Source organism: Neovison vison, chromosome 1 (genome assembly GCF_020171115.1).
Source record: "Neovison vison isolate M4711 chromosome 1, ASM_NN_V1, whole genome shotgun sequence".
Classification (NCBI taxonomy): domain Eukaryota; kingdom Metazoa; phylum Chordata; class Mammalia; order Carnivora; family Mustelidae; genus Neogale; species Neogale vison.
This window is the reverse complement of record NC_058091.1, coordinates 146543816-146558611: the sequence shown is the minus strand read 5'-3', so window position 1 is coordinate 146558611 and position 14796 is coordinate 146543816. Positions and strand designations below refer to the sequence as shown.

The 14796-nt window shown below is 46.4% G+C and overlaps 1 protein-coding gene across 3 annotated transcripts in view; it reads left to right on the top strand.

Annotated features, from left to right (window-relative positions):
- Positions 1 to 90: 90 nt before the first annotated feature.
- The window catches only part of RIPOR2 (RHO family interacting cell polarization regulator 2), a 213105-nt gene continuing 198399 nt past the window's right edge, over positions 91 to 14796 (top strand). For 2 of the 3 annotated variants that reach the window (XM_044260093.1, XM_044260103.1), the window contains exon 1: positions 92 to 347. In XM_044260093.1, coding sequence (XP_044116028.1) covers positions 272 to 347 — 76 coding nt within the window. In that variant the 5' untranslated portion in view covers positions 92 to 271. Of the gene's footprint in view, positions 348 to 14796 lie in introns of all 3 variants that reach the window. The other variant, XM_044260084.1, reaches the window with a different exon arrangement.

Here is a 14796-nt window from a genome sequence, read left to right as displayed (position 1 = left end):
GGAGGCCTGGAGAGGCTCGGCCCCACAGCCCCGCGCGGCAGCTGCCTTCGGGCCGGTGGGGAGTTTCGGGAAGGAAAGGAAAAGCAAGTTGTAAGATAAAAGAAGTCAACGGAAGCCTCAGACACAAAAAAAGAGAAGAGGGGTGGGGTTTTTTTGGTTTGAGTTTTTCCTTTTTTTTAAAAATTTTTATGCACTTGGACTTGCCTTCTGTGTTGCTGGGTGCCCTTTTGCTCCCGCCATGAGAGGGTTTTAGAAGGCTCACCTTGGGACCATGGTTCTACCTTCTCGATTGCACTGGATCCGAAGCCGGCCATGGAGGGACCGGATCCGGAGGCGACAGCTCAACCGTGAGTGTCCCAAGGGTGTGGCCTGCACCCCTCCTTGCGACCGGCCTGCCTTCTCCAACTTTCCCTTACCTGCTCCTACCTGCCCCCTTCTCCGGCGTCCTGGGCACCCTCTCCTGAGGCCTTCGTTCTCCTCTTCTCTCTCTTCCTGTTTGCTTCCTGCAGCTCAATCCTGATTAGGGGTAACAAAATACACTGTTTCAAGTAGCAAGCGAGAGAGGGCCTCTTTCTGCATCTAGATGGAAAATACAGATAAATATTTATACTAGTCAAGGAGTTGTGTGAACTGGAACTTTCGTTTATTCCAGGATGGGTGGGGGTGGGGAGAATCTGCAGCGTCTGAATGGAACAGCCACGTAGCTAGAGTGGGTGAAACTCGAGGGAGACACACTTCCTTTAAAGGACCAGTCGTCTGCTTCTTACATGATCAGACTCATGCGGAGGTTCCCCTTGAGTTGACAGGAACGCTACCCAAAAGGGAGATTTTGGTGTTGAGGTAATCTGAGAAGGAAAAAACATTCCAAATGTATGCAGACCATTACCCACCAATAGGCAACATATTGGTGTGTGTCTGTTGCTGGAAAGAGTAACTTAAGTCAGATGTCAGCAAATTCAGTCAGTGGGGCTAGGCCACAGAGGCAAATAAATGAGCAAGAGCACTCTTTTCGCAGAGGTGAGGAACAGCTCCCTTTCTTTTTCGTCCTAAGAAAAGCAGCGGTGAAGCCACGCTGACAAGCTACAACTGAATCGTGGTCTCGGCCTGAGGAGGCAGCAGGGAGTGGTGGGGTCTGTGGTAAAAGGGAGAAGCATGTGTCCTCCCACAGAAAAATAGTCACTGTTTGATGTCATCAGATTGCTTTCATGAGAAATGGAGTTCCAAGTTGTCAGCTTTCCTGACTTTTCCAGAAAAGCAAAAACATGTTAGTTTTTAAGTCCGATCTCTCACGTCTAAACCCTGGCAGTGAACCCTTTACATGCTAAATAGCCAGTAGGATGCTCAGGTGCAGAACGGGACTGCTGTGGGCCACTGAGCCCCAGTGTAAGGGCTCCCATCACGTGGGGTTACTTAAGTCTAGTTAGACGTTGGCGAGACTCACGTGAGGAAGCCCCGGAGAAGACAGTTAAGAGGAAGGAGTGGTTTAGGAACATAAAAAAACACAGTGGCGGCCTACTAGCGCAAGGGGCCAAGCTCGGCTGGTTGGGTTCAAACGGCACCCCACATACAAGCAGTTGCCCCCGGTGAACTGTTTAGTACAATTAAGGAGCCGTTAGCAATTTTCTGGAGGCTTTCCCTTCTTCCTCATCTGCTGCTTTCACCTGAGCCTGCTTGGAGGTTCAGATTGCAGTTTCTGCGTCCGGGGGAAAGGGCTGTGGTCCCTCGGGTTTCGGACAACACCCTGCGGTGGGATGTGTGACTGGGAAAGGATGGGTGGATCCGTTGACGCACAGCAGTGGGGAGGCGGCCTACCCTCCACAAACAAGAATTTGGGGGAAAGGCCTGTTTTGTTAGAGTGATTTTACTTGAGTGGTGAGACTAACATCTGGGCTTTGGGGGAAGGTTTCTGCACAGTTTTCCTATGAAACAATGATTATTAATAAATGCTTCCTCCGAGTCGGACATGAAGCAGGCCAGTCCCGACCTCTTTGGCATAAGCGTCTGAGAAAGGGATTCTGGCTTTGCTCCAGGGTGGTCAAGAGCCCCGCCGTGTTCAAGGCAGTGTGAGTCAGAAGTAGCAGGGGATCGGGTGACTTTGTTTGGGGTTGATTTTTCCAACTCATGGAACACCTGTGCATGTTTGAATTTGAGGCCATGGAAAGGGCAACAGGGAAGACTGTGAAGAGAGAAAGAACGATGGCGAAGTGTCTCACTGCGGACGTCAGGCTGGCCCTTGGCATTGTTTTGCAATAGCTAAACTCTGATAACTTTTTCTGTCCCCCTTCTCTGAGGCTTTTCTCACAGGTGAGCGTCCCCTCTGACTCAGAGATCCAAGAATAACCCTTGGGGCTATTCTGTCATTGAGAAAAATCCGTTAATAACCCATTTCCCTCCAATCCTCAAAGGGACTGCGAATGGCAATAGGAGGGCCGCGTGTTGCCCTTCCCATGCCCAGGCACACATGGCCAGTCAACCACGGCTCGCTTGTGCTCTCCCAGGGAAGCCAGGCCCAGGCTTGGAATTCTTTCCCGTCCAGCACTGCTTTTTCTAATCAATTAGATTTGCTTCAACAGCCAAAAACTGCATTTGTATTCCATTGTTTTGTAACAAATGACCACAAGCTTATTGTCTTAAAACAACGTGCATTTATTACCTTGCCATTTCTATCGGTCAGGAGACTGGGTATGAATTAGTGAGGTCCACTCAGGGTCTAACAATGCTGCAGTCAATGCATCAGCCAGAACCTCTGTCTCCTCTGGGGCCTACAGTCTTCTTCCAAACTCAAGGGTTGTTGGCAGAATTTAGTTCCTCATGGACATCAGCACTGGAAAGCCCTCAACAGCTGGAGGCTCCCCACTGTTCCCTGTCACATGGCCTTCTGCATTCTCGAGGCCTTCCTACATGGCAGTTCTGCATTCTTGAGGCCAACCCAGAGAGTGTCTGATGCTGCCTGTGATCTCTCCTTTAAACAGCTCTCCTGATTAGGCCAGACCCACCCAGGATAATCTTCTTTTGATTCGTTCAAAATCAACTGATCAGGGATCTTAATTACATCTGCAAAACCCTTAGTCTGTGTCCCTATGGCATAGCCTAATCATGGAAGTAAAATCTCGTCATATTCACAATCTTTCCCACACTCTAGCTAAGGGAGTTACATGAGCGTATATAAACCAGGATTGGAATCACAGGGCCATCTTCGGATTCTGCTTACCACAAAGCCTGTCATCCTTGCCATAGAACCTGGATTTTGAGCTACTAGAAAGGTTTTTCTTTTTACTTTTTATTATGAAAATTTACAAAAATACAGAAAGGTAGAGAAAATAACACAACTTATCCCATATAGCTACCACCTAAATTTAACAACTGCTAATATTTTGCTATATTCATTTCATCTTCATCCTGCCGAAATATTTTAAAATAAATCGCAGACATTATGACATCTCAACTCTAAATATTTTAGTAAGAGCATCTCTAAAAAGTAAGGTCCTTTTTCTATATAACTGCCTAATATAATTAATGCTCCCCTAGTATAATTCAGCACATGGCCCATATTCAGGTCTCAAATAGAAACCAATTCTGACCATGTTCTATATGCCTCTAACTCTGAGCAAAATGCCCAGCATCTAGTGAACTCAGGAAAGTTTCGAGTTCAATCAAAATTATATCCCTGTTAAAGCAACGACTCCCAAAGCCCATTTTCCCTTTGTGCCCCTTGCTTTTCTGTTTACTCCTGGTGCCAATGATGAGCTGCTGACCTTGTTTAGCGTTCATAGGGATGGAACATAATGGAGCCACAGTATGAGAGCTGGAATGTGTCACCCTTCTTGGGGATATTTGCATTTTTAAAGAGGCCACCAGAGAAAGACCCAAACGAGTGATGGGGCGGACTAAGGAGGGGCTCATCCGAAGTCCCAGAAACCCCATCAGCCTGCTTACCTGACTCCCCCAGGTAAGGAGGGTATGAGCAATAGCGCAGGGGGACCTGGACTCTGAGTGATGACGGCAGTGTCGGGGCAGGTCGTGGCCGTGAGGGGGACCCTTCTTCACTCTGCCAACGTTAGGGGACGTTAGGGAGAGGAAGCCTGGCAAGAGTATCTGCCTTGATAACTGGGAGATGTGGCTTCCTCCAGCTTCTTTGGGCAAGTCACCTGACCTCCCTGGATGTACACTTCCTTAACCATAAAATGGGTTTAGAAGGAGGCCAGTCTCATGGTGCTCTGGGGAGATGAAGACCTAAATTGTGTCACCTCCTTACACAGGGCCTGGTGGGGGGCATGATGGCTTTTGGATCTGAGAGAAGCAAAATGGTGATGGTGACATGTGAGACAGTACCGAGGGTCCACCAGGGCCTCCACCATGGTTTTGGGTTGAGGGGAAAAGGCCATGGTAGAGAAGGGAGCACAGGTACAGAGGAAGCCAGCAGTCCTTCCTGACTCCACGTGGTTCTGGGAGCACTCTGCTTCTAGAAAGGTCTTGTGCTCTCCTCTACATGACTGGTGTCTCCAGAAGATGCCAAAGCCAAGGGCTGATGCTGGGGAGGTCCCAGGGAGCCAGAGCAGCCCACGGAAGGGGGAGAGTGCTGGATGCCAAGGTCCATGAGGCCACTTCTGTGCAGGTGGCCTCACATGTCCGAGCACCATCAGCTTATGGGGCAGCCCGCTTCCTATCTATCGGCTTGCTGCTCCCGCTTTCCAGGCACCTGGCAAGGCTCCCCTGACGTGTTGTCAGCCAGACCTCTCTCCCTTTTCTCCCGGGTCTCCTCCCTCCAGGACCTGTCCAGGGGCTGGGGGGCTGTGGGACTTCAGCTTTGCTGCACCAGCATGGCTCCTAGACGTCCACTCCTTGTGGCACAGCACCTGCTCCGGGCTGGGCTTCTCAGCTCTGTCTTCCCTCCAGATAATTCCTCTCATGGCTTCTGGCTCCTTTAAAGCCATAGGCTTAGGGGCACCTGGGTGGCTCAGTTGTTAAGCCTCTGCCTTTGGCTGGGGTCGTGATCCCAGGGCTCTGGGATGGAGCACCACATCAGGCTCCCTGCTCAGCAGGAAGCCTGTTTCTCTTTCTCCCACTCCCCCTGCTTGTGTTCTCTCTCTCACTGTGTCTCTGTCAAATAAATAAGTAAAAATCTTAAAAAAAAATAAAAATAAAGTCATAGGCTTAAAAATTTGGGAAGAGGTCAATGAGGGGGTCACTATGAGTATAAAAAATTAAAAAAAGAAGACTTTTAGGACATGCTCTGTCATCCCCAGGTTACATCTTCTCCTGGGTTTCAGCTTATCCAGCTGCTAAAACTGTCCATTAACAGCCTGCGCTCAGACAGTGGGCAGCCTCCCCAACCCCCACCCTGGGTGTGAGCTTCCGTCCCCCCCCCCACCCCGTGTCTTGTTGTTTACAGTTCTGCCAATCATGGAGAATTTGGCTGTATTTTGTTTAGGGGCCCCAGCATTCGTACTGATGTAAGGATTATTTATATACCTTCACATGTGACATTGCCTGTTTTCTCATGATCCAGAACAATTGCTTCTATACAAGACTTACCCTTCTTCCTGCCTTCATGATTAAGTCCGGGAGCGCCATTGCCAAGGGCCCCATTCCAGCTCCTACTGTCAAGGAAAAAAAAGGGATGGGAAACCCGAGAAAGGGAGATACTCTGAATAATTCAAGGGGGTTCTGTTGGTCGAGAAAGTGCTCTCTTTGTATGTACATTGATCTGGACAGATATTTTAGCTGCCTCCAGCCAAGGAAGGACAAAAGAGAGGGTGTGGAGGGCAAAGGGAAGGAGAGGAAGAAGAAACACAGACAACACAACGAACAAAAATAAAAAGGAACGAAAACAGTGGAGGGATTAGAGAACTCAGGGCTTGGTGACAGATTTTGAAGCCTTTTATTCTCAGGTTGGTTGTTTATAGACGGATACGAAGAGCCCCGAGGTTAATCACTAAAATAACAACTTGGTCTCTGGTTAGAAGCAGAAAATTAGCAAAATAGCACATTTTCTCAGGAGCGTTAAACAAGTCTATTAAGTTGGGGGGAGGCCGGGAAGGAGGGTCCTAAGGGAATGGAAACCATCTTGAAATGTTAGCCAAACATAACCCACTATGTGCACACCAGGTTTTGCACCAAAATAGCAAGATTAGAAATTATTTGACTGCGTCTGAATGTGTGTGTGTGTGTGTGTGTATACACACACACACTGACACTTCTCTGCCAAGCCTGGGAAGATCATGAGCTTGGGCAGTAACGCTAAAAACCAGACCTGTTCATTTGGTTTTGATCTGATCCAAAGCCATTTTGATCTGATCCAAAGACAATGGCTTAGATCAAAACCATGATCTAAGAATCAAGCAACACACAAACACAGGAGACAGAGAGGGGAAGTCCTCTAGAATCCCCAGCCCACCGCCCTACAGTGGAGTGTTCACATTTCTTTCACTAAAATACACTCAATGTATTGTTTTCATAGGATCTGTTCTGCAGTTTGCTTGTTTCATTTAGCAACGCAACCTGAATGCCTTACGATGCCAGTCAAAAGCCATAAATATCTTTAGACTGGGTCCATACAACCAAGTGGAAATGAAGGCTTGCAGAGTTCGGACAGTTTAAGTACACCTAATCTGATTCACTGAAACACATACACACAGATTATAATTATATAAATGTGTTGTACTGGATGAGGACTGAAGCATCTGATTAATTACTCACCTTGTCTGGAGTCTCAGACTTCTGCAGCCATGGGTGCTGCCCTTGAGTCCCCGGATGGTAATGTAGGGTGGAACTGTTCCCCTACAAAGGGTGAGTCTTTGCACCCCCAGCCAAAATGAATGCCATCTTGGCAATAAGATCCTTCCTGATCCCCTGGCAGGCTGGTCCCTGGGTGCCTGGTTTCCAAGGCACCAGAGGTGTTCTTGTGCTTGGGCATGGGTGGCTTGACACTTGTCCCCATCCCAGAATGGAGAGTGGCATCTAGAGCCAGAGCGTGCACAGAATAGGTGGGCAAAACCAAGAAAACAGAATCCGGGATATTTGTTGGCTCTGAATGCTGCCACCCCAAGTTTTGTTCCCGGGGGATTTGCTACCAACAGAGCCAAATTAATCCAGACCTTCCATTTTTGAACAAGTGACAGACAAATCCCTTTTGCTGAACTGTGTTAAAGGGAAAAGAGCAAATACATGTTAACAAGCCTGCAAAGAACCTTAAGAGATTCCCCCTCTGGACCAAGAGGAAGCTTTCATTCTGTCACGATGGCTTCAAGGGGCCAGAAAGGAGGCTCTGTTGAACCCATCAGAGGGCACGGCATGAAACGAAATTTGTGGGCTTGCCATCACCCCTCTAAATGGTGCCAATGGCGGAAGAAATGTGTGAGCTGTCTTCTTTAAGTGTGTTTCAAGATTTCATTAGTAACAATATCACATGTGAAAAAGTTGCAGGAATTATAGTGGGAACACCTACACACCTCCCGCCTAGATCCTTCCACTGATGTTTGACTCTGCTGGCTTTATCTCCTCTCTCTCTGTGCCTCCACTCGTCTGTGGATCCATCAGCAAATCTTATTTCTTAATGCTCGACACTTTACTCTGAACACTTCAACACTTCTGCCATTCAGTCTTTGTTAATGGCTCTTAAAAATATTTTTTAATCAAGTTTTTTGAGGTATGCTTTACAGAGAGTACTTTTTATAAAGAAGACTTTTACTTTTTCCGCACACAGTCCTATCAATGCGGACAAACATCTGTGGCTGTTGAATACCTTCTAGCGACCTACCTCGGTGACCAAGATCTAGAAGTTCCACCACCCAAACCTACCCTCCTGCCCCTTTGCTGTCAGCCCCTCTCCCTAGAAAGGGTCAACCAATGATCTGTTTTCCGTCTTCCGGATTCGCCTTTTCCAAAATACCATGTAAGTGGACTCCTACCAACTGGAGCCTTTTGAGTCTGGCTACTCTCACTCAGCTGAACTTATCTGAGGTTCATCCTTGTCGTTGCCTGAAGGTTTGCTCTTCGTTGCAGATCGTATCCTATTACTGGGCGTGGCTTTGTAAGGTGTGATTATGTGCAGGTGCCAAGACTGTCTCGTCAAAAACCATGGGTCGACAGCAACCAGAGTGGGTAGCCCCCAGGTCTTGATGGTCTTCAAGCGTCTGTTCCCCTCTCAGGGGAAGCTGTAGACAAATTGAGGACAGCGGAGCTCTCTGGAGTCCCCCCCAGTGCCCCATCTGTACCCTGGCAGTATCAGTGAGACCTGTCCCTGGTGCTTCATTCAGTCAGTGGGAAAGGATTACAGTTCAGAACGTGTCAGATCCATCATTCCCCCTCCTGTACGTGGCTGGAGAGGCTGTGTCCTAGAGGATCGCGTTCCCCAGTGGGAGACCCGGAATCCACATCCAGCTGTACCGGCGCCACAGGTTAAGATGTAGTCACGGAGGATCCAGGAGTCTTGCTGGGGTCGAGGAGCTTTCTCACTGCCCTGTTATCTCTTCATTTTTTTCTCCGTCACTTGAATTAAAATGTTGCATTTTGCATCACGAATGGCTATATCCTGTACAAAGAAGGAAAGCGTAAATGGAGGTCTTAATTTCTTAAGGAAATCATGTGCATTAGCTTTCAGCTTTTAATCCAGCTTTTAAGTGAGTAGCCTAGGCATTGTTATAATTCCCCAAAGGACAAAAACTTGATTTCCTTCCAAGTAGAAGTTAAAGGAAGTTGAATTGAGCTGAAAGTGAATTAAACCTCACAGTTGGAAGGAAGCTGTTTGGTTTTTAAAATGAGAAGCCTAATCCTCCAGGTGGGATGACATGTTCTTTTGTTCACTGTCGCCCTAATGTGGTCGCAATTTCTGCATCATCTGTGATGTGGGGGATGGCAAGCGTCCCCTCCAAGGCTGTGGGACTTGCTTCCAGGTCTTCAATCATCTGTGAGATGTCGATTGGGCCACTTACCATCTTCATGTTCGATACACAAACATCCTTTCTTGCCCAGGCCAGAAGCTTGGCTACGGTCTCTTGTACACCCCGTCTTTCATCACACATTAGGGGGTATCCCTTCCAGCACTCCACTTCCACAGTCATCCTAGCGCTCTCCAGTCCCAGATATAATCCCATTTACAGGGCCTCGCCTTACCTCTTCCCACATCAGACCAAACCCACTCCTCTCCATCCCTTCCTGACACTGGTGTGGCCCAGATGACAGGTCCCAACATGTCAACTTGATAAACATGATTCCAATCTTATGCTTTTGCGGCTAGACCTAATTTCCCCTATATTCTCTCCCTGGAGATTCACAGCTACTCTGTAAGGTAGAAAGATCTCTATTACCCCCTTTCACTTGGAGGGGAACAAAGGTTCCGAGAGAAAGGAGCAACAGGGAACATCTTCCATTTCCCTGGGGCAGGACTCACGCCAGGCACCACGCCCAGTGCTCTCTGAGTCGTTCTTTCACTGAATGCTCCATCCAACCCCTTAAGTTGGTCATTATATCCATTTTGCCAAGGAGAATCTGGAGGTTCAAACTGAAGGGTTTGCTAAGGGCCACATAGTTACTAGGTGACAGAATATTGCCCAGATTCAACATCACTTCCTTACAATCCCAGCTCCTGCCAAAACTTTCATGGCTAGGACTCCAGCTCCAATCAATGGACACCCAATCTAGCCATTTTTGGGTAGAGCTGTCTATTTAGAAAACTCCTCCTTCTCTGCACCCCAATCTCAAAATTTGGGCCCCACTGAAATGCAGACAGCTCCAGGAGTCTCCCAAAGGTGGTCTCCGGGGCTGGCGACGTCTGCCCCGGTAAAGGGAATGTGTGGTATCGTGGAGAGGTGTCTCCAGAGCTAGGCTCAATGTTCAGGAAACTGAGAAGTACACATCAAGAAAACACTAACAGAATGTTAAAATCTTTGTGGACTGTCTTCCCAGAGCCCCCAGTTTCTTTTCTATGCCAGACAAGGGTGGTGAAGACCACCGAGAAACCTGGCCACCCAGCGTGCTTGGACTCAGAGCTGGGGCTTGTCTGGAGCCAACAACCAGCTTCGGACGGACAGAGGACCCTGGGTCTCGGGCAGAACTAGGTGAGATCAGGGGGGCTCGGCCTGCCCTCCAGTGACCAGGGTTGTTGCTTTTGGAGTTCCAGCCCTGCTTGTGATCCCTTGACCCGTGAGACTCGCCTCTCCCTACGTGTTCCACCGGTTCCCCTCCTGGTGGGGGGTTCTGACACTGTTTCCCCACAACCGCCCAGCAGCTCAGCTTAACGGCGGAAGAGGGTGGAGTGACAGCAACTCAAGTCACTGCAGGATGTGGCGGCCCCCTTGTGGGGCCCTTTCCTCCCCAGTACAGACTCCCAGGCTGCTGCTCGGCTCCCCAGAAGATGCCTCTCTCAGTACCCACCAGCACCCCCCAGCTCCACCTGCTCCTAGGTCATGGTGTGTCCGTGGTCACCCCAAAGCTGGGGGACCTCCTCCAGGGCCCTTCCCTTCTGCACCCAGCACAGCATGGTTGAGTCAGCCCCTGGAAACCAACCCCTCCTGTGGAGGTCACACTCTCCCCTTTCCTTTCTGACCTTGGGGAGAGGTTTGTTTGTCACCACGGAGCCCCTGCCCCCCCCAGAGCTGCAGCAGGCTCGGCCATGGGTGAGCACCATCTTCATGTGTCCTTCAGCCCCTCCGGGCTCATCCGCCAACAGGGTGGATGGAATCTTCCCTTCGCTGGGGTCCTGAACCTTGCATGAGACAGAGCGTGGGAAAATATCCCGGATGCCTGTGGAACCCTACAAATGTCTAGTGCCGGAGAACGCAGCTTTATGATTTTAGTTATTTTTAAAATGCAATTTGTTGTAAAAATAGAATGTATCTTGAAGTTCTTAATTGACTTACTCTTGTTTGTTTTACTATTTGGAAAATGGAACGTTTGCTTCTAGGAGACTGGGGGGTCCAGAAGTGGCATTTGCTTGAGTGATTCCTTTTGGCGGTTGCCGTGTGGGGACTGTGGGGCCCTGGACGTCAGCCGGCAGACCCACACGCCAGCAGCCAGCGAATGGCAGAGGGGCTCAGGACCCAGGACAGACAGACAGACCCTCCCCCCTTGTCCTTGGCCTCCACTGGAGAAAACGGGTGTCCTATCCCCCTGGTCTTTAGCCTCTCCTCTCCTGTCAGCTTCCGTTCGGAGGGAATCCCTGTGCTATACCTCATGATTTCCACCCCCCCCCCCCATTTACTGTCTTTAAGATGGTCATGGTTTTGCATTTAAGACCACTGTGATCTCCATTATACATAAAGAACGGTCACAAACTCAAAGAAATCACAAGGAGAATTAACGCTCTGGATTCCTACAACCAATTTCTCTCAAAGTATACATAAATTATTTTTCATTTTAAAAAATGTACAGAAAGAAAAAAGAAAATACATGGGAACTCAAAATAGAATACCAAACACTGACTTGCAGAATTTCTCAGGCTCTTTATTTTTAAGGAGAAACCAGGGCTTACAGTTATTGTCCCCACTGTCTACATCCTGAGCTTCCAGAGTGCTTTAGGGGATGAATCTCCTTCATCTGCCCTTTTGCCCTTCATTTTTCTTTTCTTTTTAAGATTTTATTTATTTATTTGACAGAGAGGGACCACAACCACACAAGCAGGGGGAGTGGCAGGCAGAGGGAGAGGGACAGGCTTACCACTGAGCAGGGAGCATGATGCGGGGCTCAATCCCAGGACCCTGGGATCATGACCTGAGCCAAAGGCAGATGCTCAGTGACTGAGCCAACCAGGTGCCTTTTTCATCCTCTAAGCAAAGGTACTCTTTAGACAACGTAATGTGGATTATCATAAATCTGAATTAGTGAGACTTCGCATAATGAACCGCGGCTCTCTGCTGTGCTTGTGGCAAAATGCACACCGATGAAAATACCTAATAAAATCCTCACGAATACCCAGATACGATGAGTGGACGCCAGCTCCCTCTCCTGCACACAATAGCTCTGACTAATCACACAGCCTCTCATGTAGCATTGAGTGACTTTTCACCTTTAGTTTTACCTGTAAATGGCACTCATTTATAAAACTGTCTTTCTGAACACGGTGCTTTCAAAAATGACTCCTGGGTGACACAGAGAAATCAACTTCTATAATTTTGAATCCCATGCAGTTTTTTCAGTTTCTTTCATTCACGAAGTCTCTTAGAGCAGTCCTCAGGGTTTTCAATATATAGTATTATGGCATCTGGACATAGAAAATCTTCCCTTTTTTCTCACCCATTTGGATTCCATTCTCTCATCTGAAAGCTGCGGCGAGGACTTCCAGGGCTATGTTGAATCAAAGTGGTGAGAGTAGACATACTCGGCTTGTTTCTGACCTTAGGGGAAAGGCTCTCAGTCATTCCCCACTGAGTATGATGGGAGCTGTGCATTTTTCATATATGGCCTTTATTAGGTTGAGGTGTTTACCCTTTAAACCTACTTTGTTGAGGGTTTTTTATCAGGAATGGATCTTGTACTTTGTCAAATGCTTTTTCTGCATCTGCTGAAATGATCATCTGGTTTTTATCCTTTCTCTTACTGATGCAGTGGATCATGCTGACTGATTTGTAAATGTTGAACCACTCTTGCATCCCAGGAGTAAATCCCACTTGATCATGGTGAATGATTATCTTAATGCATTGTTGGCTTTGGTTTGCTAGTATTTTGTTGAAGATTTATGCATCTGTGTTCATCAGAGATACTGGACTGTAGCTCTTTTTTTTTTTTTTTTGTAGGGTTTTTCTGGTTTTAGTATCAGGGTAATTCTGGCCTCATGGAATGAATTTAGAATCTTTCCTTCTACTTACATTTTTTGAAATGGGGTGAAAAATATGTATTAACTCTTCTTTAAATGTTTGGTGGGATTCACCTGTGAAGCTATGTGGTTCTGGACTTTTTTATTTTGGGAGTTTTTTTATTACTCCTTCAACTTCATTGTTGGTAATTGATCTGTTTAAATTTTCTATTTCTTCCCGATTCAGTTTTGGGAGGTTATATATTTCTAGGAACTTCTCCTTTTCTTCTAGGTGGTCCAGTTTGTTGACATATAATTTTCCTTGATATTCTCTTATAATCCCTTTTTTTCTGTGGCATTTGCTTCTTACATTTCTGACTTTGACTCCCCTCTCTTGTTTTGATGAGTCTGGCTAGAGGCTTATCAATTTTGTTGATCTTTTCAAAGAACCAGCTCTTGGTTTCATTGATCTGTTCTACTGTTTTCTTTTACTTTCTATATCATTTATTTCTACTCTAATCTTTGTTATTTCCTTCTTTCTATTGGTTTGGGGTTTTTTTTTTGTTTGTTTGTTCTTCTAGTTCTTTTAGGTGCAAGGTTGGTTGGTTGAGATTTTTCTTGCTCCGTGATGTAGTCTTATATTGCTAGAAACTTCCTTCTTAGAACAGTTTTGCTGCATCCCAAAGATTTTAGGCTGTTGTGTTTTCATTTGTCTCCAAGTATTTTTTTTTTACTTCTTCTTTGATTTCTTAATGGACCCATTCATTATTTAGTAGCATGTCACTTAACCTTCGTGTATTTGGGTTATTTCTAGATTTTTCTCTTGTGGTTGATTTCTAGTTTCATAGCTTTCTGGTTGGTAAAGGTCCTTGATATTATGACTTAAATCTTTTTGAGTATGTTGAGACTTGTTTTGTTTTGAGACATGTGATCTGTCCTGGAGAATGTTCCATGTGAACTTGGAAAGAATATGTATTCTGCTGTTTTAGGATAGAATGCTCTGAATGTATCTCTTAGATCTTTCTGGTCCAATGTGTCATTCAAAGCCACTGTTTCCTTCTTGACGTTCTGTTTGGATGATCTATCCATTGATGTACGTGGGGTGTTACACTTGATCTTAGCCAAAAGGCTGAGAAGCAATTGTATGTGGGGTGTTAACATCCCCTACTATTATTGTATTAGTATTGATTACTTCCTTTATAAAGCTTGTTATTAGCTGCCTTATGTATTTGGGTGCTTCCATGTTGGGTGCATAAACATTTACAATTGCTATATCTTCTTGTTGGATTGTTCCCTTTATGATTATGTAGTGACCTTCTTTGTCTTGTCACAGTCTTTGTTTTAAAGTCTAGTTTTCTCATAGAAGTATTGTTAACCAGCTTTCTTTTCACTTTCATACACATGATAAATTCTTTTCCATCTCTTCACTTTCTTAAAAAAAGATTTTTATTTATTTATTTATTTGACAGAGAGAGAGAGAGAGAGAGAGACCAAACCCACAAGGCATGGGAGCCAGGGGAGGGGCAGAGAAGCTCCCTGCCGAGCAGGGATCCCAACTTGGGGCTTGATCCCAGGTTCCTGGGATCATGACCCAAGCTGAAGACAGACACTTAACCGACTGAGCCACCCAGGGTATTTTATCCCTTCACTTTCAATCTGCTTATGTGTTTAGGTCTGAAATGAGTCTCCTATAGGCAGCACACGTATCTTACTTTTCTATCCATTCCATCATCCTATGTCTTTTGATTGGAGCATTTAGTCCACTTACATTCGAAGTAATTATTGATAGTATATACTTTTTGCCATTTTGTTTGTTTTATGGTTGTTTTTGTAGTTCTTCTCTTACTTTCTTCTCTCATGGGGGCTGGCTATCTTTAGTGATACGCTTGGATTTCCTTTTCTCTTTATTTTTTGCATATCTGTTACTAGTTTTTGATTTCTGGTTATGATTAGGTTTATGTATAGCATCTTCTGCATATAGCTGTCTGTATTCAGTTGATGGTCATGTAAGTTTGAACTCATTGTTTACGCCTCCCTCCATTTTAGGGATATGGTGTCATACTTCA